Here is a 27,277-nt window from a genome sequence, read left to right on the forward strand (position 1 = left end):
TGAAGAAGGGGAAGGGGAAGATTGCAAGGGTTAATTTCGGGGAGACTGCACTCATTTCAAATCTTAAAGTGGGAAGGGGCTTCAGATAATCAAATCAGGCTCAGACTTTAGTGAGAGAGTTTCCATTGATATCCAATACACTCTCAAGAAGGTCTCAGTAGAACAGGCAAACAGCGTTCATCCGTTTTTGGAAATATAAAATTCAGCTCAAAAGGATTCCACTTTTAGATAGAATCTGGGTTGTTTGGTAGGTGGAAATAGAAACTAGGCAATTTTTATCTTAACAAAACAGAAGTTAATTTCAGATCTGTATTCCACAAGGAAAAAATAGTCAAAGGACATTGTTGCTCGTTTTGCCTAGGCAACAGAGACTAAAGTCTCTGCTCGAAATAGTGTAATAAGACCATCTTTCTCCAGCCTGGAATCCTGCTGTGAGCAGGCCTCTTCAAGGTGGAAACATGGCATTTTCCATGTCACATAACAAGGTCAAAAGGAAATACTGAAAACTGGCTCAGTATTTCCTACTGTTATTATAATCCAGAGGGTTTTTTAAACAGTCGATGGGATTTTACTTTATTATCCTCAATATTCTAAAATTGTTAGTGAAAAATGAAGACAAAATGTAGTTCAGCAGACCATGTCAATGCAGTGCAAGATTACTATATTCCAGCCATGATGTTCTATGTATAGAAAGGGCTTGCAGAGTGGTGATGTCCCTCCGTCTTCCTAAAAAGCAGGCGAGTAAAAGAGTTCAGAGTCTTGGTTTCTGTAGGAGTTACAGAAATATGGCGGGGGGGAATCCCGGAGGAAATAATAGGTCCTCACATGGCCCTGCTGAGTTGGGAGTGGGGCACTTTGCTTCCCTCCGCCCCTGTACAGGCCAACAAATGGACTGAGGGTGGGAAAGAGCAGTTCTGCCCACTTGCTGTACCTTGTAAGTTCCCCGTCGATTAAATTGACCAGGCCCTTAGTTAAAATGCAGGGCTGTTTTATGGATTGCAGCTACCAGAGTTAATGATCTTTGGAGACTGCCGTTTCTTGGAAGAGTGAGTGAGAAAGCTGTATATGAAGCTTCTCAAGCTGTCTGGTTTGGATTTCGCGTCCTTCACTCAGTGTGCTTGGCATTTTGCAGGATTTTAGAAAGTCTTCTTGGCTAAAAAGACAAGATTTCAGGGTTCACTTGAAACCAGTGACCCATGCCTGTTTATCCAAAGGAATGGGAAAGTTGTTGTTTTTTTATATACAGTTCAGTAAACTTTGTTTAATGTTCTGTCACAACTAGTGCCTTTCCTTTAGCCTACAGAGAAGTTTTAGAATTCGCTCTACTGACTAATGTACATCTGATTAGGATGGCTTGTAGGTTTCAGTTCATAGCTAATAATAATGGCTTGCTGTCAAGTCAGTTCCAATTTATGGCAATCCTTTCCAGGGTTTTCTGAATAGAGACTAGTCAGAAGTGGTTTGCCCTTCCCTTCTCCTGGGATCGGGTGTGTGCGCGCTGGGACTCTGTACCTACACTGGCTTTGTTCTTCTCCCAGGAAGCACAGTGGGGAATTGAATTCCCTAACTCTAGCTTTGCAGCTAGGTTTCTGATTCAGTGACCTCTCCAGCCAGGGGTTACTTTTCGTTTTGTTGTTGCTTAGTCCTTAAGTCGTGTCCAACTCTTCATGACCCCATGGACCAGAGCACGCCAGTCCCTCCTGTCTTCCGCTGCCTCCCGGAGTTGGGTCAAATATTTATACGAAGCCTGTGATTATATATACCCATGGAAGTGTATGCAAGTGGTGCTAACAACATGTGAATGAATTGCTTTTCAGACGGCGCCTAGCAGAGCGGCAGTGGGCAGTGGAGAGAGCAGCCATTATCTGCCGATGGACATGGCTACAGGCTCAAGTTTCAGACTTGGAGTACCGCATAAGGCAGCAAACAGATGTTTACAAGCAACTTCGTGCAAACAAGGTAAGGCAATGTGATTCTTTCCAGAATCATTATGTTCACTTCTTCTTCCTAGTGTTCTAGATTCTTAGGAAATAGACGAAAATCTTCTAAGAAAACTGTTATAAGTATTCACTATAAGTTTAAGTCACAGTTTTGTCTTAGTCATTATGACTGAATTAACCGTGACCTGGTTAATGTATGCTGCAGGTAAGAACTCATCCTGCAAAATAATTTGAAGCCCAACTAGATTTAATCTTCGGTTCATTCATGTGCAAGACTTGGTGGTTACGAGGAACTCTGTATCCAAAAGATTTTGTGCAAGCCTCATGACAACTTTTTGGCTGGGTCATCTTAGGCAGTGTCCTCTTGAGGAGATGTTATAGGTGTGAGCATATGAACTGTGAATATCCTCCTCCTCCGGCTGCTGTTTCTTGGTTATTAAACTCACATCATTTGTACTCTGTGCCCAGGCCAAAAATGTTATGTTCCTACAAGGCTTACATTATGAAGGGAATTTCCAGTGAGGTGCTTACATGATTGCCAGCCACCACCATAATTTTGAAGGTTATATTTTTCTTTCTTTTCCCCCATGTTTTGGTTAGATTTGCATCTGGCTAAGTTTCAATATGGTTAGCATGGTCTATTGAATTAGCTGAATTGTACAGTCATAATAAGTCAGAAATTATTGAGGGATGGCCTTGATTTGAGAGATGTGTATTTGTTGCAAGTTGAATTAGAAATGCTTTAGGAACTCCAGAGGGAGACCTCAGCTGCAATACAGAGATATCTGCAAGCGGGATCTGAAGGTCTTCAACAGATGGGACACTTTGACATCTGAACTGGAGGCAGGTGGTGCAGCATGGCCTCTCCCAATTTGAAGTGACCTTTGTTCAGCAGGCTGAGGCCAAGAGGCAGTCCCGAAAGCAGCAAAACCAGGGAGCTGGACAGGGGACAGACTGGATTTGTCTTCAGTATGAAAGGGATGGTCACTCTTGAATTGGCCTTCTCAGCCACACCAGATGTTGTTCCAAGACCTCTATTCTGAGCACGTTACCATAGTCTCTCGAGACTGAAGGATGCCTACACACCAGAAACTCCTGCACTGGAATAATTTCCTTTTAATTACTTAGGGTCCAGTTGTCTTGGATGACCTCCAGCGTGGCAATACAATGAAGCAACAGAGTCAACAAAGTTCTGCAGCAGTGATGAATTCTAGGAAACACCTGAAGGTGCCTGTTGGAGACAAGCCGTGTCAGTTGTCTCCCTGCATCCCTTCCTACCTCCTGCAAAATGCAGAGAAACAGGTTGGTACATAGAGAAACTACGTCCTTCCATTGCTATAAGGAGAATTGATGCATGCACCCAATAATCAAGTAAAATGTACTTGATTATTGGCTGCCTAGAAATGTAATCTTTTTAGGAAAATATGTTTGCCCATGGGTTTTTATTTAAATTGGTGCTGATTTTCAAGACCTCAGACTTTGGACCATAACAGCCTTGTGTGATATAAACTAGTGAGAGGTCTTGTTACATGCTGTGTGCATAACGTGAAAGGTCTTGTTGCATGCTGGTTCATACAAAGCTGACTTTGTTTTCCAGCTGAGTTTCCTTTCCTTTTCTGTTATTTCTTTAATTGAGCACGCATAATGCTTTAGTTTATAATCTGCAACAGATGACTGATGTTTGACAGAGTGAAAGATTGGGCACGCACAGGGTGGGGTTTCTGATGAACTTTGCCCTGACCTTTTTTTCTTGATGCATCTGATTTGCCAGAGGGGCTAAATGAGGCACCTTTTCGCTTTTAATACCTAAACTGGATCGGGAAGAAATCAGGCTTCCAGAACTCACCTTACAGTCTTTTCTAGAACCACACTATCAGCCTGTTGAAATCTGACAGTGAAGGAAATTCACTTTGTACTCTTTCTGTTTTGAACTAGTTTTGATTTGTTCTGAGTACTCACAGCTTATTGCTTGCAGTTACTGGAAACTTTAGCAATATAATGGGGGCTGGAGGAGATGTCATTTTGTTGTTGCTGTTGTTAAATAAGTGGGAATCAGAAAGTCTTCCTCATTTGCTAGGAATGATGCAGAGAGCTACCAGTAGATCCCAAACTAACTTTTGTCTGTAGATTACTGGTTGTCTTTTATCAGTTTCAACTGAATCCTAGCCAAACTTTGATTTAGCCTTTTAATATTCTTATTCCCAAAGATCTATTATCAAGTTGTTATACCTTACTTAACTCATTTTGGAACCTGCCATCAAAGAATCTGATGCTTCTATCTGTGTGTTCTTTGTGGCACAGTCTGGGGGGGTGCTATTGCATTTTGACTGTCTGTGTGTCAGAGTCAAGACTGAGGCACGGTAACGTGTTGAAGACTGGCTGATAAATCTCAGGCTAAAGTAGAATTTGAACCAAGCTACAAAAGCTTACCTCACCCCACCCCAAAGCTGCCACTAGCTTTTCTGCCTTTGGCAGTCTTATGTTTCTTGATAGACAGTTTCCAGGGATGCTCAATGTTTTTCTTTTGCACCCTATCAGGCTCGTGTCTAGTTTTTCTCATGGGCCAATTTTTTTTCTTTTGGATGTGTCAGATTCCATGCTGTCCTGACGGTTGCTCGGCCTTATTCTCGTGAATTAGCCACCAGTAATATCGTTCAGTTGCTCCTATTATTCTTGTAGTCGTCCTTTTGTGGTCAGTGAAACAGAAGAAAATAGCTGGGCATCTAAGGGAGGGCCTGTTGAAGCTGGTGGAAGGAAGGGAACAGCAAGAGGGCTGATGTTATCCTTCCCTGGGAGATTGATTGCGTTTGGAGAAGTTATACTTTATTTATTTACATATTTATTTTATTAGATTTCTACCCCACCCATCTAGACCAAAGATATACTCTGGGTGGCATTACAAATTTAAAAACAGTTAAACCAGTAAACTTCTACAAGTTCCCTTGAAGGTGTTTAAGATGAAAAGAAAACGGGTGAGGCTCATATGTCACACTCCAGGCGTGCTGACCAGGCAGTTTGCCCAAATGTGGGTAACTCAGCTGCATAATTAGTGGTAGAGACATGACAGGGAAACTGTTGAAGGTGCTGTAATAATGAATTTGCATTGTCAGCAAGGGTCCTTATGATTGATTTCATGATTGGAGGAAAAAATGTTTTAGAGAAGAGTTGAACTGCCATATGAAGGGGGTATGGTGGGCTCCCCCCCCCCCCCGGTAATGTGCCCATAGGTGAGCAAGTTGGGAGTAACAGAACCCTCTTCCTCAGGATGTCCACCAGCATTTGCAACCTGAGTGGCCTGCCTGTTTAATGCTGCAGTGCAAAGCACAAGCCAAGCTACACAAAGCTGGAATGTTATATTGAATAGGGGTTCATGAAGAGGTTTCCTTGAAATAGGCTACGTATATGTCTGCTCACAAGCTTGTCCACTGGTCAGGAAGGAGCCTCTGTGGCTCTTCTAGAATCACCTTCAGGTTGTAACGTTCAGCATAGGAGGAACTGTTTCATCTGATGGAACCTTCCTTGCCTGCTGCTCCCACCATTTGAATGCTTCATGTTTGAACTTTATATGCAATACAGTGGGGTCTCGACTTAAGAACTTAATCCGTATTGGAAGGTGGTTCTCAAGTCGAAAAGTTCTTAAGTCGAATCTGCATTTCCCATAGGAATGCATTGAAAACCATTTAATCCGTATCTGCTCTTTTCTGTCCATAGAAACTAATGGGAAGCTGCTATTCTGCCTTCTGCCACTAGAGGGGGATATTTTCTTTCTTTTTTCCCCTTAGGTTCAGGGAAGGCAGGGAACACTAAAGGCAGCACTTTAGAACTCTTTTTTTAAAAAACGAAGCCAATTCTAAATAATGTTTTAAAGCATGTTGTGCTGATTTTTTCAGCACAAAGGCACTCAGGCAGGCTTTTTAGGTGCTGAGCAAGCCTCCGGAAGCCTGCTCAGAGCCAGCCGATCAGCTGTTAGGCGGGGAGAGGAGCCCGGAAAACCACAAAATGGCTGCCAGGCTCTTTCTGGGTGTCGGCTTTTAGCTCTTTCCTGCTCTTTTTCCTGTGGTTTGGGGGCTACCAAGGCCTGGTAAGTGACTTTATTTAACAGTACAGTATTTATTTTTAAGTTTCTGACCCTTTTCCCCCCTCCAGAAGCCTCTAAGGGGAGGGAGGGGGGACTTTTTCCCCTGTTCGTAACTCGAGGGAAGTTCGCATGTCGAGTCCTTACTTTCCCTATAGGGCAGGTTTGTAACTCGAATTGTTCGCAAGTCGGGTCGTTCGTAAGTTGAGACGCCACTGTATGTTTCTATTGTTGTCCTTTCAGATGTTTCGGTTTTGGATTACAAATTTTCTAAAAAAGGCCTCCCTTGATAGGAGGGTAGAATAGTGTATTTTAGAATGAACGGTGACAGCTAGACATTAAAAATGCAACCGTTTCCCCCCAAACCAGACACACAGAATCCTGCCCTGTCTGATTTTGCAGGCTTCCTGAATTGTCACTAGGTACAGGATTTCTTTCTGCTATCCCCTTGCCTGCTCATTAAAGTCAAGTTTATTTGTACAGAGTTTGAGGCCATTCCTCTGTATGTCTGCTTGGAAGTAAGTACTGTTGGTTCAGCTGAGCCTATTCATGTGGGGCAGCATATGTTTTGAGCCCATGATGTATTGAAATAAGTCTTTAAACATTCAGAAATGCCATATTCTGTATTGGATTATTTATGCCTGAAGGCACAGAAAAATGTGGCTTATGCTATAGTTTTCCTGTGCACTGTATGATGATGTTTATTTATTTATTTGTTTATTGTGTATTTTCTTGTGGTATCTTCTCTGTCATAGTTTTTTAAGTGCTGAAAATGAGTAAGCTTTCTGTGTTTTTTTTCTGATGTGAAGGGAGGAAAAACTCAAAGGCCTGTGTGATGCAGAAAGTGTCTTGATTTTAAAAATACTTAACGGAGAAAAATACCTGCGAGCTTTTGTTCCAATATTGGTATCCGTGTAGCTAAGTGGAGGCACAGTTCTGTAACTGTGTGTTTTTGAGCTCTTCCCCCTAGGACAGAGTATAGCATGATGGAAGTTAATGTGTTAAAAGGCGATTCATGAGAAATAAACTCTTGAGAGACTTTTAAAATGTTCATTTGTGCTGTTCTTGACTTACAGGATTTCAGTGTTGGGAGAGTTATATTTAGCAATATTCAATCAATTCAGTGGCATTTTTTTGGTTGAGATGAAATCATTATTGAGGAAAGCAAAATCTTGGTCTTTCTTTCAAATTATGGATGCGTGTGGATTTCTTTTTTCATTCTAAGTCAAAGGTCCATGACTTCATGTCTCTTCCCTTTTAATACAGGAAGTGGTTCTGGATTTTCCCTGCTGAGATGGTGAACTACTTTGAGCTTTGTTAAATTGCTGCTTTTGTATTCTCTTCCTCTCTCTCTCCCTCCTCCTGTCTGCCAAGCAAGCCTTCTGATTCATTTTATCCCAAGACTTCCTTGAGTTTGAGATTTTATTTTTCTCTTGCAGAATTCTCACCTTGCGCAGTCTTTCAGAAACCTTGTGTGTCGAAATCCCTCATGTACATCCATCAATGGGTCTCCAGAGCCCCCCAAAGCCTGCAAACCACCTCCCCAAGTCAACGGAATAAGTAACTGGTTAGTCCTCCTTTTCTTACAGGTTGATCTGTGTAATGCTTTGGAATGTGATTGTTCTGTGCCAGTCATTGAAAAGAGGACAATTAAAGTGGGACTCCTTCTGAGAGATGATGCCTTAGTTTGGATTGTAATTTTAAATGGTCTCAGGCCTGTGACAGGGTTTTATGATAACCATTATGCATTCAGGGTTTGCTCATCTGGGATTGCTCACACCTTCTGAGTGATAATGCGAAAAGCCAAAACTTCTTTGTGCGTATGTGTGCGTTTCCTATAAAATTCTTGAGTGAAACCAGGGAAGAACTTCTGGTTGGGAGAAAAAGATCTTAGATTTTGGCATGCAAGTTCTCTTTGGGATCCCTATTTCCAGGTTCCAGAAAGAACAGTCAGGTGTCACCTTTTGACATCACATAGGCTGCTCAAGGAGCAGTAATGAATCTTTAAAGAAAGCATATCTTCAAGACAGAAGCTTGTTGATCGTTTGTCAAGTTCATCAACTCAGAGTATTTTTATTAGCACATTTGAGTAAGGTGCACATTTTATTCTTTTTTTGCAAAAAGAAAATCCCACAACTATAAATACAATCTCTTGGCATATGAAGGGGTCACTGTATGGATTTTAATCTTCTGGTTTTGTATTTCTTGCTGTTTTGCCACAGGAGGGTACGGAACAGTATTTTCTCATGGGCCAGGGAGAAAGGCATTTGTCTGTTTGTAAGAAAGGAAGGTGGTTACCCTGAGACTTAATTGTAGACGTTCAAATACTGTATAGGCAAACCCCAGTGAGATAGATGTTCATGTGTGTTCCCCATACTTGAGTTGTTCACCTCCCCAGCTGCAAATGATGGTTTTGTTACCAGAATTCCCCTCAGACCCCTTTGAATTCAAAGCCGTGGGTGGGTGGGTGGATTGGTTTCATTCATTCATTCATTCATTCATTCATTCATTCATTCATTCATTCATTCATTTAATGCATGCAATGAGTGGGGTGGGTCTTTGTAGAAGGAAAGTCCCATCCCCCTTTCCTTGATGGGAGGGCAGTGAGGTTGATCTGCTTGCTTTAGGCCTGGTTCAGGTTTCTAGTTCCAACTTGTTGATCTTTGGTGACTCAAGAGCCTCTTAAGTTCTGGTCTTATTTTTGTTACAGTTCATTTTGCCAGTGCTATTTGTTTTGATTTCTTTATGCTTGGAATTTCAAATATTTTGTAAAAATGCCTCTTATTTTTAATGCTCTAGTGTTGCTGAACACACAGGGGTTACAAAGTCGCATCATTAGTTCCATGTTATGTAGATAATTGAAGAAACACAGGTGTGCCCATTGCAAACAAATTACAGGTGGATCTGAAGCTATGCCAAAGCAATACTTGGGATTCTAAGATTGCACCAGCATCTTATTTTCAGTGGTCTTAAAGGACTGGAACTTTCTTTAAATATCAGTCATTTCCTTGTGGGGGTTCCTCTTGCTGGTTCCTGTGGGGAACAGGGCATTGATCTGGATTGGTCTTGGTCTGATCCAGCTTCTAGGTTCTTTGAATGTTAACTGAATAGTCTTTGATTAAACATACAGTCCCGAATTACTTCTACCCTTCCTTCTTCCACTCCTTGAGTTTTCCTGCCATTTTTGGATTCAAGTCGTGTAGTTTTGTGATTTTTATAAAAGCTGGGTATGTTTGTTTTCTGTGGAAATGTTTGTTGATTCAAAACCATTTTATTATGCATAAACAAACGTGAAAATCTTTTGCAGACGTTTAATTTGTGCCTTGCAGTTATTTTGTCCAAGACCGTCATGTACTCCTGTGGGTGTGATTCAGAAGCTGGCTCTAAGAGGCATATTCAAAAACCAAGAGCTTGGCTTCATTTCTTATCAGTGCTACTAATAAATTAAGTATTGACAGCTCACCCCTCACTTCACAACTTGCAGCAAAGGAAGTATGAGCTTTGCATTCATAATCCAATGTATAATCATTTTTTGAAGAACGGGGCTTTTTTTGTTCAGCTTTGTTGTTTAGTCGTTAATTCATGTCTGACTCTTCGTGACCCCATGGACCAGAGCACGCCAGGCCCTCCTGTCTTCCACTGCCTCCCAGGGTTGGGTCAGATTCATGTTGGTCGCTTTGTTCAGCCTGGTGGAGAGAGCCTATGTGGACTGAGACATAGGTAAAGATAATGACAAGTTATCTTTAGTGTTGGTTATTGTTTGGATGTCGTAGGCGGCGGTGGCGGTTGCTGCTGCTACTACTACTAAGTACTAGTAGTAATAGCAGCAATCGCCACCGCCTACTACTACTACTAGTAGTAGTAGTAGCAGTACAGTATTTGGACTGAGACATAGGTAAAGATAATGACTGTTGAGGCACATTACCAGATCAATATTGGCAAATCCAAAGTGGTCACTGAGAGAGAGGCAGCCAGGCACCAGAATCTTGACTTGATGTTCCTTCTTCTCTGGTCGAGATTGACTCAGACTTCTCTTCCTAGTTTGAACAGTTCTGTTGTTGGAGAGAGAGAGAGACTCTCCCTAGCTTAGTGAGGCAGTGGCATGGAGTTCCTGATGCGTGCCCTGGGTGAAGCCATGGGTTCCGAAAGTCATGGAAACTTCATTTTCCTCTTGCTCACCCATCTTCCTTGATATGTACCATGAATGTGCCAGGCTGGGGGCTTAGAGGAGGCAGCAACTGATGCAAGCTGCCCTTCTTGCCCATCACTCCACTGAATAAAATGGTGGCATATGAGACAGAGAACAAACAGCGAACACTTTGGAAAGGGCCTAACCTACATCAGACTTAATTTGGAAGCCCAATGTTTCCACCTCATAGCAAAAGGATATTCTGAGGGTGGAGAATACCAAAGTGGCAGTTTGTATCGTTACCATTCTTCCTGTTAAAACGTTATGATTGGAAGCGGGAATGTGTGGCACTTCAAATGGCTGATTTTTCCAAAATTTAATTTTTTTATTTCTATATGTGATTTGTGATTTGCCGTGACCTTTTTGCTTTTCAGTCCAAGACCCTTCCTCCAGGTCAGACATTGGCTTGGGTGTTTTACATAGTGCCCCTTGGGTCGGAAGGAAACGACCCATGGGAATGTCAGCTGCATCGACCTTCTCCCTTGTGTGTCCAGCTGTTTCTCTCCCTGGCTTCACAAGGTGTGGTGCTGCTGTTGCCCAGGAGGAGGAGTGCCTGTGTTGTGATGGAGTTATTTGGACATAACTGAGGCTAAGCACATTGCTACCTGCTGTCAGGACTTGTTGTACTACAGTGGGCCATGAAGCAAAATAAACACAGCAGTGTTTTGCTTCTCTTTTTAGGCCTTGGAACGTGAAGATATTTAGTGTTGATGAAGCATTCTAATCCTTAGCGGCAGCGATGTCCTTGCCAAACTATTCAAGGGTGTGCACCAACGAAACAGTGCCCACAGCTCTAACGTCCACAATCCACATTGTTCGCAGATGTTGGTACAGTAAGCATTGTAAGTGCAGGAGAGAAAAGGGCAAAGAGATCTTAATCATGTGGGTATGCTTTCCTGGACTGAGCAGTCTTACAGGCTTGTTTTGAGAATAACTTGAAGGAGGAAGACCCATGTGTGAGAGAAAAGCAGAATCATAACAGTCAGTTGTTCAAGGCGAAATAAAAGGGAAAAGCATTGCAGGAAGGAGTATTGGCTGAAGAGCCTAGAAGACTGGCTTGGATGGAACATAGATGGTTTACAGCCGTCACCTCCAGAATTATGATGTTGTCCAACCTCTGTTAGGAGAGGAAGAGGATCAGAAATGAAGTCTAACTTAGAATTGATCCATGCAGCTTACAGTAATTATGGCTAATTGAAGTTCCACTTATTTAAGGAAATATATTCTGAACATGCAATAAACAGATGGGCCATGCTATTAAGTACTGTAGTTAGGACTCTCGGCAAATATTCTTGCAGTAATACGGTTAAAGGGGTTGATAGGCCTGAACCTGATGGACACTTCAGCTGCTTGCTCTTCACCATAATACATTTTTCATGCGGCTCTGCTTTTGTCTTCAAGCCTTTATGCTTCCTTCCCAGGGCTTCTTGGGAGAATGTTGCTTACTTAGTATACCCGGTATGGTATATAAAAGCTCTCATCTTAAGCATTAAGGGAAAGCTCTTCAGGTTTGTGGAATAGCAAGCATTAATGTTCTAAAGTGTGGCATGGTGGCACTAATATAATAGCATTCCAAGGTTTGCAGACAGTAATGTGGAGTAGAATTTTTTGAAAAGCTTTCATTGGGCTGAAATCCTGTTGCTTAGCTTAAGAAAATGTGTGCCTTTTGGTCCATTCCTAACCAGCAAATAAAGAATCTCTGCTGCTATTTGTGGCAGATGGGGGTGGAACATGCACACACACTGGATTGGTACACGTGTGCGCACTCCTGAGAATTGTAGTGGGGCCTTTTTATTTCTGGTTAGCAACAGACTGAAAGCTACACATTTGTTGTTGTTTTTTTAACACCAAGCAACAGGATTTCAGCCATTTTTATATTTTTCCCCCCACTAGCATTTCTTCCCACTCTCCCCCTTTATTGCTTTGGATCCCTATGTGTGGCTCTGTGTGATTAGGTTCCTCTTCTACAGTTTCAGCACAGGCTCCACTAGCAACTCCCAGGATGGTGGTGTGAATGCTGACAGGATCCTCAGGAAATCAAAGCAACTGAACAACAGTCTGCCTGCTGCCACTGCCGCCGCTGCCTTTGATACCAGCTGTGTTGCTGCAAGAATTCGTCCAATTTGCAGATACAGGAAACGCAGGCTGGTGAGAGTTAGCGCAGTCTCTCACCTCAGTAGAAAGGTAGGTGTGAAGTTTCCACTCTGTAGCTGTTGCAGGATAAAAGATTTTGAAGTGACATTCTCAGCATTTACACTTCAGGAGACTTTAGGGCCTGTTCCATCCATCTGGAACATTGAGTGGAGGGAGCTGCATTTCCTTTTGAGCTTTCGGCACGGCCAAGGATCACTGTTGAGAAACCACACTGTCCAGTAAAAGGGGCAGTAAGGAAGCATCGCTTTCTGTGTTGCGTATACAGTAGGACTGGAGGATAAGTGGCTGTTCGGATGTTGTTGACCTGCAGGTTGCAGTCCAGGGACATCTTGGAGCGTGACAGGTCCCTCTCTGGCATAGGGGCAGCTTTGGCCTACATTGGTTACTGGACAGGAGGCCAGATGGATGTCGTTCTCCTCGGTGGGTGTGCCTCTCTTGGGAGCTTCCACGCACCAGGCACGTCTGCCTCTGAGCAAGCGGGTCCAGGGGCTAGTTTAGGTTGACTTCTGCTCTGCTCCGCAGTTGGATGGGCTGAGAGAGTAGGTCTTCCTGAGCTTAACCAGTGAGCGGCGATTTGAGTCCAGCTGTCTCCTGGGCCCAGCTGTGTCACCATCCCGTCCCAGTTCAGACCGATCAGATGGGCAGCATCTCTCCACAATGCCCTTCGACAGCGTTCTTTCTCAACCTGCTGTGGTTGGGACTGAACTTGCGTGCCATGCGTGTACTCTGTTCCTGGGTTACAACACCAGCCACCTCTCACAGTGGAATCTGCAACCAAGCAAGCCGTGCGGATGATTCCTGTTCAGGATTCCAGCCCCTGCATTCCCCACCCAGCTGCCCACATTTCTGGCTTTCTTGCCTCGTTAACCAGACCGTGCCTATTAAAGATGGCGAGTATTCCATGAACGGTTTTTCCTCATTAGGTTTTGTTTTGTTTTTGTATCTCCATAGGAAATAGGAATTCCCACAAGCCCCCTTTTGTCTTTCATGGGTGCCCTTTTGAACTACCTGAGAATAAGTATCGAGAGTGTGTGTTGGCTGCCAGTGTTGTTGATTAGCTGCACACTCTGTGCTCCCAAAAGGTTGCCTGGATTTATAGGAAACCTATTGTCCAAATAACTTGGGCGGAGGAGTGTCTTGGAACATGTTTGATATTTGGTATTTTAAACAATTGAAGGCAAGGTTAGTTAAAAAAATCTTCTGACAAAATAAATAAATAATCTCCTTGAAGGCGCAAGCGTTTTCCACATCATTCTGGCCGTATTATTCCATCGCGTGCCAAAGTATGGTAACAGTAGGAAATGGGTGCTTTAAAATGACCACAGGAAGATTTCAGCTGGAAATAGAAGGAATGATAACACATAGCTTTGAAGTTGCATTACGAGATTGTTTTCCATTGCAGGGAGCCCGTTAAGATTTAAACGGTTAAAGGCCAGAAGCCCGTATGCAGAGTTTTGAAATGAAAGGGGGCGGGCTGTACTCTGTACACTCCGCCTGTGCTGCTTACTGTTAAATTTCTGGCCCCAGGTATTGCTTGTTTGCCTTTGGAGTGTCAGTGTTTCTCAAATAAAATGAAATAAAATAAAAAGCAGCAGCAAAACTTTTCACACAGCTGATTGGTATATTTCCTTTTTGAAATGTTGAGTATTTGAGTTTTGGTCCTCATTTTTCTTTTCCTTGAAAGAAATTGTGGCTTTCCTACTTACATAGAAAGGGAAATTTTAACATTTCTTCTTGTTGCAGCTTCAGCGACCCCTCAGCCTGAAGTGCAACTGTGAGCATCCCAATTCCTGCATCTTGTGTGACTGTAAGGCCCCTGTCCAGACCATAAACCCAGAGATGATGTCTTTACAGGAGCGGGTGGCTCTGCTGGACTCTGGCTTCCATCCCATACTATCTTTTTCTCATGGTGAGTAAAAATTACAGCCTCTTCATGCGACATTCCCGTTCAGGTGACCTTTCTTCACTCCTTGAAGGTGCAGGCGTTTTCCACATCATGCATCTGAAAAAGCGGTGTGTGTGTGTGTATGTGTATGTGTATGTGTATGTGTATGTGTATGCACGCACATGCGCATGGTGTCAAGTCAATTGTGACTTACGACAAGCCTTTTATTAGGGTTTTCCCAGTAGAGGATACTGAGAAGTGGTTTACCATACCCTTCTGGAGACTGTGCAGTTTTTCCAAGCCTACAGAAGGCTGGCTCTTCTGGGCACAGCGAGGAACTGAACTCCCAACTTCTGGTTCCACAGCCAGATATCTAAACCAATTACAGTCTGTGAAACTGTGAACCTGGCTGAGCGGCTGGTAAGTGGTGCCGCCGCACGGACTCACATCACGCCGGTTCTGAAAAATTTACACTGGCTGCCGGTTGCTGCTCAGGCCCAATTCAAAGTGCTTACTTTGACATATAAAGCCCTAAACGGCTTAGGACCTGGCTACCTAAAGGACTGCCTTCTTCCATATGGGCCTGCCCGTCCTCTAAGATCAGGCCAGGAGGCCCTTCTGAAGGTGCCATCCCTGAAAGAGGTGAGGGGGATGGCATGTCAAAATAGGGCCTTCTCGGCTGTTGCCCCCCAACTTTGGAATGCCCTCCCTATAGAGATCTGCCTGGTTCCAACTCTTCTGACTTTTCGGCGCCAGGCAAAGACCTTTCTGTTTAGCCAGCATTTTAATTAAACAGTATTCTCTAGCTGGCCACATGAGCAGCAGGACTTATTAATATTAATGTTTCAAGAATTGTTTAAATATAGGATAATTTATATTGTCTTTTTAATGTTTTTAAGTTTTAATGTTGTACGCCGCCCAGAAGCCACTGGTAATGGTGCGGCTAAAAAAATTGTAAATAAATAAATAAATCTTGTGCCAAATGTAAAAAAATAAATAAATAAACGGAGCTGCCATAAGACACCGTCTTGTTCCTGCTGCAACAACGTAATAGGGAAGTCTGGAGGACATACGTCGATAAGTACTAAGAAGTGTATCTTTTCATTACATCTCAAATCGCCTTGTTTTGCTCTTTTTCTAACAGGCAGCCCTCTTCATTTGCACTTTGAAGCCCTGCTAAGAGAGGACCACAGACTCTACCACAGGCTCAAGAATCCCAAAGCCCTCCATTGTGGGTTGAAAGACCTTACAAACAACATTGGCTCATCTCCTTTCTCTGCTTCTGGTAAATTATATCATACATACAGGAAGTATAATTTACCTCTTGGCAGAAGGCAAATGCTGAACAGCCACATCCTCTTTTGGCGCTGAAATACCCCTCTGTGCAGAAGGGTGTTGCTTTATCTAACTCTGTGTTCCTGCATGGAATTGAATGGTCTTTAATCCGCTAAACGTTATTCGAATCAAAACATCTTCGTTTCCAGAATGCCACAAGGCTTTTTATTGTTCCATCAGTTATGTTGGTGGTTGATCAAATGTTGCACAATTAGCAAGGAGTTCTCTGGATTAACCAGAAAAACTGGATTCCCATTGAGTTAATTTTATCTTGTTCTTTCTTACTAGACTCTCCACTGAAAGGATCAGCTGATCACCCTCAGAGCCACAAGCCTAGTGCTCTGCGTTCAGTCTCATCGCTGTGCCTAGAAAACACTCCCGCCCCCCCACACTCCCCGGCTGCTGGCAGCTCAGCATTGGTGAGTGGAAGCATGCCGGGCTCTGGCCCACAGAGCGGCAGGCAGGCAAGAACAAATGTCGAGTTGGGGAAACCAATGGGTGGGGCTCTGTATTCTGGGCTCTGCTCTATGGAATGTTGGACTTTCAGGCCGACTGCTCTGAAAAAGATAAAACAGTGATTTATCTTAGGATGCTAAGAATTTTGTTGGGACTGTGAAGGAAATATAAAGCCAAAGGGATAAAGATTAAAAAAATCTTGAAACATATAAAATGCAGAAAGCTAGAATGCAGAGAGAGAGAGAGAGAGAGAGAGAGAGAGAGAGAGAGAAAGGGGCAGAAGATTTTATGATGTTCTTTATACTTAACCCTCTTCTGTTCTTTTCACTGAATGACACACACTTAGGAGAGCAAAACTGCTGTTAAAAGATGTTCGTTATCTTAACCTTGAATTGTCTCCTAATTAGTTTGCTTTTCTGTTCCAAGCAGATCCCTCATAGAATTCCAGGTTTTCGAAACATTCAGGGTACTGTGCTGAAAGAAAATGAACAGTTGTATAACTTTTTTTTTTTTCAGAAGGCAAGCCTTGAAAGTGGAATAAAAATATACCGTAGAAATAGACTCTTTATCTGTTTTTCATCTTTGCTTTGCCGGGATATCCCCATGTCCTTCCGTTTCTAGTTTCATCGCTTCCCCCCCCCACAAACTACATTATTTGTATCCTCTTTTCTCCCTTAACATTTTTAAAAGCCTTGAGATGAATCAGAACGGTCCTCTGACGTCAAAACAATCTGATCGTTCAGATATTTGTCAATCTGGTGGACAAGAGGCCAAATGTGTCTGTGTTTGTTCATGTGACCTTGCCCCCCCCCCCCAGTACATGGAATTGTGGTTGCAGGGGTGGCTGAAATATCTTCAAGGTTCTGGCGAGAGATAATCCTGTCCTTTGTCCCATCTTTTCACATCTCTGTTCCCGTTCCATTTTATATGGAAGGTTGGGTGAATCATAGCAGAGGCTGTTGAAGGCATGTCGTTAACCATTCATGGCACTACATTTTTAATGTACAGACCTATATGGCATGTGCAAAATGTGTGCGTGGGGAGATCAAGCCAGCAGATCCTGGACATTTTAGTTCTTCAGAAGAGTGACTGTGGAATTGAGGGACACCAATAGTAATTGTTGACGATTGGTAGGAAAACATGTGACTTATTGACCATGTGCTGCTGATTTGTTTGCTTTCAGCAACCGGCAAAGAAGAAGAAAGTGGAGTGTTGCTACGATATCAACAATATAGTGATTCCTGTGTCAATGGCTGCAGCTACGCGGGTTGAGAAATTGCAGTATAAGGAGATTATAACCCCAAGGTGGGTAACGGGAGCCCTTGAGGCTTAGTGGATTTACAGAAGAGCGAGCTGCACATGTGGTCATCAAGAAATCTCACTGCCCTCTAGGCCGGAGTGAAATCGCAGAACAGCACAGGGAAGAAAGACTTCTTGGTTGTCGAATGCAGGGCTGCCCTCTTGCTTGTTGTTCTCCTCGCTCTGAGGGGAGGGGGCCCAACGGCTCACGGTGGGGGGGGGGGGAGCAGCCAGCCTGGGCAACCAGATGAGCAAGAGGGCAGCCGGTGAGGCTGGAGCGAACCTTGCCCTTCCCAACCCCTGTACGTTTGGCAAAGCCTGTGATTTCTTTTGCTCCGGAGCGCTTGCCCGCTGCTCTGAATTTGGAGCGACCCCAACTCTGAATTGTTGAGCAAGCGGGCACAAGATTGCTGTCCTCTGAAGATGCCCATGGCCACAGAGACTGGCGAAACGTCAGGAAGAACAACCTTCAGAACACGGCCAAAGAGCCTGAAAAACCCAGAACAACCATTAGATCCCGGCCGCGAAAGCTTTCACGAATATATTATGGTTTAAGCCTGTGTGAAATTAAAGCACCATAAAACTCCTTCTTTGTGAGCAAAGAACCTGATTTGAGAGCAGCACATACAAGAATTCCCTTAATTTAAAGTGGTTTGTTGTTTTTGTGTTTCTATATTTTTTTTGTTTTGTTTTGTGATTGTGTCTTTGCTTGGTTTTGGCAGCTGGAGGGTGGTAAATACTGAAGACCTGAAGAATTTCGGGGAGATAGACTCAGAGGTAAGGAGCATGTTGTGTGCTTGTTACCTCCTGCTTGGAGACGCATGTCTGTTTCTCTCTTGACTGGGTTTTTTGAGTTAATGTTAGGGCTACCACATATTTTATTTTTTTGCTGTATAAATATTGTGTGCAGTGTTACTGTACGTAACTGTTTCCTGTGATTCCTATTTTTTTATTTCCTCCTTTGTTCTTTCTTCAAAGTTGCAGATTGCAGCCATTTTGTGAGTTAAACTTCATAGGCATCCTTCAGTCTCGAGAGACTATGGTAATGTGCTCTGTATGGAGGACTTGGAATAGCGTCTAGTGTTTTGACGCTGTACGCAAAGCTGGAGTGTCCTCTCCAGGGCACAAAGGCTGAGTAAAATAATATGGAGGATAGGCTGTTACCCAACCAGCAAATCCCCTCTCTCCACGTCACTGAAATGTTCCAATGGAAAGGCAAGAGCCAATACAACTGGTTTCAGCGACGTTGCAGGAGTTGACAGAATGACACGAACTGCCTCCGGGACTTTGGCTCCAGATTTTGCCTCAAGGTTAACTCCTGAAGCCTTTTCCATCAGTGGATATAGCCACAAGGCAGTGGAGGTTTGGAATCGGAGTTTTCCTTCTCCTAGATGGGCTGCCTTCCATTTGCCTACAAATGTACCTGGCCTCTACACACAGATTCTCAGCAAAGGGCATTTGCCAGATTCTGCTACCATTTGAGAAGTGGTGGATGGTTATTATGGGAAGGACCCCTAATGGTGGCATCCCACTTATAAAATGCTCTACACACGGAGACTAGGGACAGTCCTTCAGCACCAGTAAAAGACTTACCTTCCCAGATTTGTCAAATCAGTTTCATCTCTGCTTTATAAATCCCTTTTCAATGTTGATGGTTTTAGTAAGATGTTTTTGAAAGTTTGTTTTAATTTTTGTTTGTAAGTTGTATGAAGAACAGAATGTTAGTTCTTTAATACATTCACTTTAATATAAATTTTAAATTGGAGAAAATGTTCATAGGGAGGTGTGTGGACCCAGGCAGGCAAAAAAGGTCTAGTGGATAGATCCACTCCTCCTCCTTCCTAATAGCCTGCTAATAGATTCGTCGGTGTTATTTTCTGCTTCTCATAAGTTATCACTTGCCTCAAGTCCCTTTGTCCAGCAGGTCCCACAAAATAATTGCACCACAAATTCCTGAAGTGGGTCGACTTCACATCTTCTGGGTGCTGCTGAGCCTTTGCTCTTCCTCCTCTCCTGAGGTCGCTTGCTCTTCCCACCTCGACACTGTCTCGGTCTAACAGCCTGCTTTGCTGTCCTCCTTTGTTCCCTGCAGCCACTACCTCCTCCTTCACCTGCCTTCCCTCATTGGGCAGTCAGTCGGAGGAGGCAGGATGACTCAGTTTATGGAGAGTGGGGGGGGGGGAATAGCCTGTCCTTTCTCACCTACCATGAGATCCTTTCCAAGAGAAAGGCCAAGGAAGGGGCATTGCATCCTGGGTGGCCCTCCCCCCTGAGGCTGGCGTCCACCTTTGGGAGGCTGTGCTCCGTTGCTCCCCTCCGCTTGGAGGTGGTCTTTCCTGAGACAGAGGGGTGCCTTGTGGGGCATTGTTTCTAAGAGGTGGAAGGGACGCCCCTCCGGGCAGTGGCGGTGGCAGCAGCCACAGACGCATCATCCAATGCCTCTGTCTTCTCTGATGGGTCCTGGGTTTGCTGGAGCAGCAGCTTTCCGTGGATGGGAAGTTTAGCCACTAGTTCCCCTCTACCACGTAAAGCACCCCAACCTCAAAGCAGATCCACGTGTCTTCCCTGGGTGGTGCAGGTCAGGAATCTGCACAGTCTGAGTGGCCTCCCTTCCTGCCCAGGGAATGGAACGGTGACCTCTGACCCAAAGTAAAGCTCCCATGAGACCACAACGTTACCTCTTGCTTGACTTTGTTGTAGCAGCAGCTTCCTCGTTTGTTCCGTTTATCTACCTGCCTTTCTGACTGTTTGGGAAATATCTCTTATTCGTAGTGTTAGTTTAACCTTTTCTTTCTAATGATTTGCCTTATTTATTTGTTCATTTTGTTGACCGGGCAGGTCAAGGAGAGGAAAAAGGGGAAGGGGTTGTGCGTCTTAAAACCCTCTGATAAATCTGTGACATTTTATTGTTCTCTCCAGAGCTGTTTAGTTGTTAATCCTTTAATTGTCACGGGTGGGGAAATGACAGCAATTTTAATCTGGACATTTCTTTGACTTGCACAGAATAACTCATTCTCTTTTGCTCTAGTTGGAAGATACCTCTGACGAGACGTATCTGAACCACCACCAGAAATATGAACAGCTGGAACGGTCTCATTGGGATTCCTGGGCAGGAACCATTCCCCACAAGCGAGGGAACAGGTACCTGATTCGTAATAGCTCTTGTCTTGAGGACACCTCTTTTTCCCCCTAATAAATTGTATCAGTTATTTTTCTTTTCTGTATAGATTAAGAGCAGAGCATTAATAAGGAGGGAGTAAGTGAAGTCTGCCAGTGGGCTTTGGCTAAGAGGATTAGGAGTCTGACATGATCCAGCTGCAGTCAGTGCTGCTTCTGCCCTGGGCATAGGGATCGATGGGTTGCTGTACGGCAGAGTCTCTCTTTCTGCATTATAAAGTCTGACTCGCTTATTTCAGCCTGGCTTACATTCTCTATAATGCTGGTGCCTTTTTCATCTTGCTCTGTGGCTCCAGCTCAAGGTTGGACTTAATGTCCTAGTAAGATGCTTTCAGGCATCTGGACACTAATGTGCCATGAAAAAGCCAGGTGCAGTTTGCCTCCTACGTCTCGTTCCATTGTTTATTAAGAGCACAGTAGCGTCGTATGATATGCCACCTGCTACTTGTGTTTCTGAAGTCAGGTTTTGTTTGAACTGCGCACATTGGGCAGAATTTACTTCTCATGTGTTTTTTGTTGTTGTTGTTGTTGTTTTCTTCACTGTGTGGGTCCACGGTTGTGAAGCTACGCTTTGGTGTGGTGTGTTCTTATTTTAGGAGTGCCAGCAAACCAGAGGGCCAATGGATGGCTCCACCGGGCTCCCCAGAGGCCACCTCGCCTACCCTTAACCACACCCCACGTGCAAGCTCTCCCGCCGGATCTCTCAGCCCAGAGCTTCCGAGTGTTGCAAAGCCGCTGCTTCTGAAGGGCCGAGGGAGAGGAAGCCTCTCCTTGAGGGAAGACACCTGTTTCTTCCTCTCAGAGATGGAGGATGATATCCAGGTGAGGATCATCTTCCCTTGCTCATCCCCTCTTAGGTCATTCCAGACACGAGGTGCTCAGCAGCCATCTGGTGGGTCTTTGGGCTGCCTGTACCTCCCAGCCACAACTGTTTACTTCCTTCCTTGTGGAATAACAGAGGAGTTGAAAGGAGGGTGACACCACCTGAAATGTGCTGGAAAATGCTAGTGGTCTCCTGAGTTTGTGTCTTTGAACATATTGGTGTAGCATACTGGTTTCTTCTGTGGCCATCAGAATTTTCTGTACTATGGGAGGGATAACAGTTTGAATCAACCCTGAGTGCTCCCTGGAAGGACAGATCCTGAAGCGGAGGCTCCAATCCTTTGGCCATCTCATGAGAAGAGAAGACTCCCTGGAAAAGACCCTGATGTTGGGAAAGTGCGAAGGCAAGAGGAGAGAAGGAGATGACAGAGGACGAGATGGCTGGACAGAGTTCTCAAAGCGACCAACATGTATTTGACCAAACTCAGTGGAAGACAGGAGGGCTTGGTGTGCTCTGGTCCATGGGGTCACGAAGAGTCAGACATGATTTAAGGACTAAGCACAGCAAAGCAGTTTGAAACTCATAGCCATAAAGTGATTCAAACGGCTGTTTTCTTTTGAAGCAGCAACGGAAACAGTGATCCTAGCCAGATTTATCTGCCAAGTTGGCCACAACTGAGCCACTGGGATTTATCTCTCAAAAATGTCACAGTGACCGAGTTTTTAATCTCTCGAGATGCATGCGCCAGACCATAATTTGTTTTTCCCCTTGACTCAGAGACCATGGTGTGTGGGGGTTGCCATGCCAGGAGCTTAAAAAGTTAATTGTGAAAAAACATTACAGTTATAGTTCTAAGTCCCGTCACTCCCCACTCTTTATAGTTAGTGTTTCAAATGCATCTTTTTGCTTCTTGTTTCTGAAAAGTAACTGAAATGGAATACCTCCTTAAAATACAACCTATCAATCCTGCGACTGACGAGTTCCGTTCTCCTCTTGCCTGTTTTTGGCATCACTTCAGTGGAGCACAAGGCACCCCTGGAACCTCATGACATTCATCCTCCACCATGTAGGGAGACCACCTCTTTATTACTATAAAAGTGGTTATGAAAGTTAGGTGCATCCCAAATGGGGTGATCTTTCCTTTTTAAGTTATAGTAATAAGGTAGCATTGTTTTAGAAATACAGTGGTGCCCCGCTAGACAACGACCTCACAAAATGACGAATCCGCATGACCATGAGGTTTTGCAATCGCTATAGCGATTCGCAAAACAGTGTTTCCAATGGGCGATTTTCGCTGGACGATGTTTGGGCCCGTGCCCCACAAACCGTTTCTCGCAAGACAACGATTTTGGCACTGATCGGCGCTTCGCAAAATGGGTGTTTTTGGGACCGATGCTTCGCAGGACAGCCATTTTAACAGCTGATCGGCGCTTCGCAAAATGGCTTCCCTATGGGCGATTTTTGCAAAACGATGACTATTTTCCCAATTGGAACACATTAAACAGGTTTCAATGGATTATCATCGTCATGTGGGGCACCACTGTAGGTAAATGTATACTGCCAAATCCTGATCAAACCCCAATGTTAAATTGGTTTGCAAGCCCAGTTACCCTGAACTGTGGCCTGTCGTTTCATCAGGGTTGATGAGTTACAGTTCCCTCTTTTCCCCATAGAGACGAGAGCAGACTCTAAAGGCCCAGTGCTAGCCAGAGGGAAGTTGAACACAGAGAAGCAGCTCTGAGGTGTAGTTTACATGCTGCACCATCGGGTGCTTACCACATGATCTGTCCTTCGCACAGACTGTGGTTTAGCACAATCTCTGACTTTGAATCTTGTTGCCGATGGGCTCAGAGACCTGCTTTTTCTGTGGAAAGTCCTTTATTTCTCCAGGTGAAAAGACGTATATCAGCCTTGCAAATAAACGGGGTCAGGGAGAAGAAAAGACTTGCCATTTCATTCCTTCTCCGGGGAAATTTTTCCAGGTTCATTAATGTCCTCTACTTGTAGAGAACATTTCTCTTCAGAATTTGTAAGGAAGCCTATTGCTGGTTTAGGAAAGCATTTATTCAGTACTGGCCGTAGACACAGTCTACGGAAACAAAGATACAGTGGTGCCTCGCTAGACGATGATAATCCGTTCCACTGAAATCGCTGTTTAGTGAAATCATTGTCTAGCGAAAAGCATTTCCCCATTGGAATGCATTGAAACCTGTTTAATGCGTTCCAATGGGGAAGAATCGTCGCTGTCTAGCGAAGATCGGCCATAGGAAAGCCGCTTTGCGAACTGCCAATCAGCTGTTTAAATCGCTGTCTTGCGAAGCTTAGGTCCCAAAAACACCTGTTTTGCGAACGCGGAGGAAGCTGTCAAAATCGTCATCTAGTGAAAATTGGTTTGCGAAGCAGGGACCAAACATTGTCCAGCGAAATTCCCCCATAGGAATCACTGTTTTGCGAATCGCTATAGCGAAAAAACGGTCATGCGGGGTAACTGTCTAGCGAGGCGCCACTGTATAAGTAGGGAGCTATGTAAGAAACACACAAAGGCCCCTAAAACGAGCCATTGGAAAGGGTAAGGTCCCTTGGAGCTGTCTTTCCGAGGAAGGTCCTTTGATCTTTGTTCGGGAAGGAGTTGAAGCACTTGGTCATCTTTTAACATAACTTTGCTAAAAGATCGGGAAGGACTGTGTTCTCATGCCTTTCCGTAGATAGTGGTCTCCCCAAAATTCCTTGGGGACATGGCACTGGCTTGTCTTTATAAAATTATCAAATCCTAATAATGTGTGATTATGTTTCAACGTTTTAGTGAAGGTGATCTCCTCATACTCAGGCTTGTGATCGAAACTGGAATCAGCAAGATAGAACAATGTCATGATCTCTCTCCCCCCCCCCCCCCAAATGATCTAGCCTTCCGGGCCAGTAAAACTGTCCTCCTTTCTCTCTGTTTTAGAATGTGCAGCCCTGGGAGCCCCGGACGTTCCCTCTCTCCGACGCAGAGTGCCAAGCGCTTCAGGGCCCGTGCGAAGTCCTCAGCAAGCGGACAAGCGCTCTCCTGCAGTGGGACTCTGGAAGCTATCAGGGCTTGAGGACTAACCGTGTGAACTCGGGCGCTTCTCATGCAAGGGAGCTCTCGATGCGTCGTTGGCCAGTGGAGGCAGACAGAAGCAAGCTGCAAAAGGAATTTGTCGGTCAGCCCGGCATCCTGCCGGTGCTCCTCAACAATAGATGAGCGCTTGGGCCCCCGATAACATCTGGTAGAGTTGTGCCCATACTGGATAGCTTGGTATCGCTGAGCTTGGCTAGTGAGCTGGCCTGGCAAAGCAGTGGCGGCTGCGCCAGCAGCTGCAGGAAAGCGCTGCCGCCCACAAAGCAGAGATCCCGCTGTGCATTTGGAGCTCCTGCTCCACTAGACCAGCAAGGGCTGGAGAGGGCAATAGAGGTGCTGGGTTTCCCTAGAGTGGGAAGAGGGGGCCGTCCAGAAAAGCCCCTGGCAAGCCGATTCTTGGAGGGAGAACCCAAAATGCTCCACTGGCGAGAAGGTTAGGGGCGGCGGCTCTGCGCGCAGAGTATCCCAGGGTAACCCAGAAAGGGAGCAGTGAAGCAGCGGGAAGGTGGCCCACGTGGGGGGCAGGCGGGCTGAGCGGTTTCGATGTGGAGGCCTGCTAACCCAGGCAGCACTTCTTGGAAAGGACACCCATCCAATGGGACGTCTCCTCCCCCCCCCCACCAAGGTTTTTTTTTGCCAGACAGTAGGTGGAAACATTGACAGTGGGAACTTGCTCACACAGATGACAGACACGCTTGGTCCCAGAGGCACGAAGGCTGTGGACATATTTGCTGGGAAGGAGCGCTGGTGTTCTACACATGGGCACTGAAGAAATGCAAGCAGTGGAAGATGGGCTTGTCCCTACTAACTGTGTATGTTTAAAGGTAGTTTGGAAGGCAACCATATTCTAACGTACAAATCCTATTCTCTTGGCCTTCCGGACATGCTGTTGTCGCTGAAAATGACGTCAGATCATGATAACCTAGGAGGGGTTTTTTTTGTCTTGGTTTTACATTTCTGCCATAGAAGCTGTAAATTGTGTTCCTTTTTAGATGTTCTCATTTATCTCCCCAATAAAATAAAACTGATGGGGTGGTTGGTATGGGCCTTCCAGTGGCAATTTGTGTCTTTATCAGGGGCAGGATTCAGTATAAGCAAATGCCTGGGGGAGCATGTGCTTTTGTCTCCCTCCTCCCCTTTTGTGCATCTGCCTTCGTTGGGAATAGTATTGCTAATCTTTTTCCTTTTTTTAATCTTGAATTGAAACCACCTTAAAACTTAACAGAAATACTCTGTGTTAAGTTTGATTTTATAATTAGTGCCACAGCAGGCTTATTTTTTTCTCGCAAAGAGAAGTTGAACCTATGTGCGAAGCCCACATTTTTGTGGAATATAACTGCTCAGGAACCAGCTTCCATTTGCAGTTTTGAGTACTGCACCTGGCGAGTAAAGATTTACGGAGAGGAATGCAGAAGGCCATTTGGGCATTGTTTCTGTACTCTTTTTTTTTCTTTAATTGCAGTCAAAGCTGGACAGTTTTCCTTAAAATGTTTCAAGGAAATTGTGCTTGGGTCTCTGGTAACAGCTGTGAGAATAATGACTGCCTCTCAGCTGCCCAGCTAGTGTTCGATGAAGCTACGAGATGAATAAATTGTGGCTGTTTCGCTGTCTGCCAGAGACACCGAGAGTGCCCCTTCAGTGTTAGCCAGGATCACTGGGCATTTATGTTTCAAAAAGAAGCTAGGAAGAGTTTTTTCTATTTGAAAGGGGAGGGTTTCTTGTTACTAATTAGTGTAGAATCCATTGACCATCCAGCCAGTTAAATTTATATTCCTTCAAGATTTGACTCGTTTGCATTTCATTGGACTCCCTCCTCCCCCCCCCCCATCTTTCCTAGAGGATTCAACATTCAAGGCTAAGGAGGATGGTTTTTAGTTAAAGCAATCCCATCTTGCCACCTGGATAGAAACAGCTGATGACTGAGCCATGTCTTTCCATATCATTCTTTATCGGGCTTTCTTCACAGGGAGATTGGGGAAGTTAACCTCAGTGTCATGACACTGATTCTAAGCTACTTAAGTAAGAGTTACATGAGAGGTGTGTGTGTGTGGGAGTGGGAGAAACAACAGTATGAATAGCATCTGTAGGCAACTAGCAAACAAACAAAAGTTTAGAGCAATTAGATATTGAACTTAGACTGGCAAGCACCTGGAGACAATTATCTGTCCGTCTGAAAAGGCTTTCAGAAATGAGAGTTCGTAATACTGTATTCACCTCCATCTGATCGTACTTGCATTTTTAAAACAAATGGAAAGTAGGTAAAGAAACAGAGCATTTGCGAGGCCAACATGGTCTGCTTGGAACACATTCTGAGTAATTGTTTATGCTGACTTTCTTTAGTTTTTACATTTTTATACTTTCTACCTGATGATGACTTCTAATAATGACTTGAGTCAGGGAAGGCTCATTTCCAGAAATTACTTTAATGCATGTTTTTCAAACCTCCTGTGAAGAAGAAAAATAAACAAACTAGTGATTCATAGGACCCCATTGTCTCAGCTTCTCTCTCTTTTTGAAGGCACTTTAACTTCATTATCAAGTTCTCTTACTTAGAGGTAAATACAGTTGGTAGGACTTGCATTCCTTTTATTGATTCCAGTTACCTAATAAGCCTAAATGGATTTTTTTTAAAAATGTGAAAATATTCTCAGGTGATTAGTTGAACATCTTCACATTCAGGCAAAAAGCAAACAGGAAGCGAGAAAAGGAGCAATGGAGCAAAAGGCAGCCTGGGTGGCGTGGAGCATGTTCTTGCGTTGGCTGTGGAGTGGCATACTTCAGTGGAGACGGCTCGGTGGAGCATCAGGGAGTAGAAGAAAGAAACACGCCCCAAAGGTGGAG

General features: G+C 44.4%; 1 protein-coding gene across 2 annotated transcripts in view; it reads left to right on the forward strand.

Annotated features, from left to right (window-relative positions):
* LOC110082563 (KAT8 regulatory NSL complex subunit 1) overlaps positions 1-26,921 on the forward strand; it is a 34,713-nt gene extending 7,792 nt beyond the window's left edge. The window contains exons 2-14 of one of the 2 annotated variants that reach the window (XM_073002704.2): positions 1,818-1,959; positions 3,069-3,242; positions 7,455-7,582; positions 12,175-12,388; positions 14,102-14,267; positions 15,388-15,528; positions 15,867-15,997; positions 17,218-17,339; positions 18,056-18,110; positions 20,362-20,474; positions 21,107-21,332; positions 24,281-24,584; positions 25,119-26,921. In XM_073002704.2, coding sequence (XP_072858805.2) covers positions 1,818-1,959; positions 3,069-3,242; positions 7,455-7,582; positions 12,175-12,388; positions 14,102-14,267; positions 15,388-15,528; positions 15,867-15,997; positions 17,218-17,339; positions 18,056-18,110; positions 20,362-20,474; positions 21,107-21,332; positions 24,281-24,559 — 1,891 coding nt within the window. In that variant the 3' untranslated portion in view covers positions 24,560-24,584; positions 25,119-26,921. Of the gene's footprint in view, positions 1-1,817; positions 1,960-3,068; positions 3,243-7,454; positions 7,583-12,174; positions 12,389-14,101; positions 14,268-15,387; positions 15,529-15,866; positions 15,998-17,217; positions 17,340-18,055; positions 18,111-20,361; positions 20,475-21,106; positions 21,333-24,280 lie in introns of both variants that reach the window. The other variant, XM_073002702.2, reaches the window with a different exon arrangement.
* The last annotated feature ends 356 nt before the right edge of the window (positions 26,922-27,277 follow it).

The sequence above is a fragment of the Pogona vitticeps genome, chromosome 6 (genome assembly GCF_051106095.1).
Source record: "Pogona vitticeps strain Pit_001003342236 chromosome 6, PviZW2.1, whole genome shotgun sequence".
NCBI classification, from domain to species: Eukaryota; Metazoa; Chordata; class Lepidosauria; order Squamata; family Agamidae; genus Pogona; species Pogona vitticeps.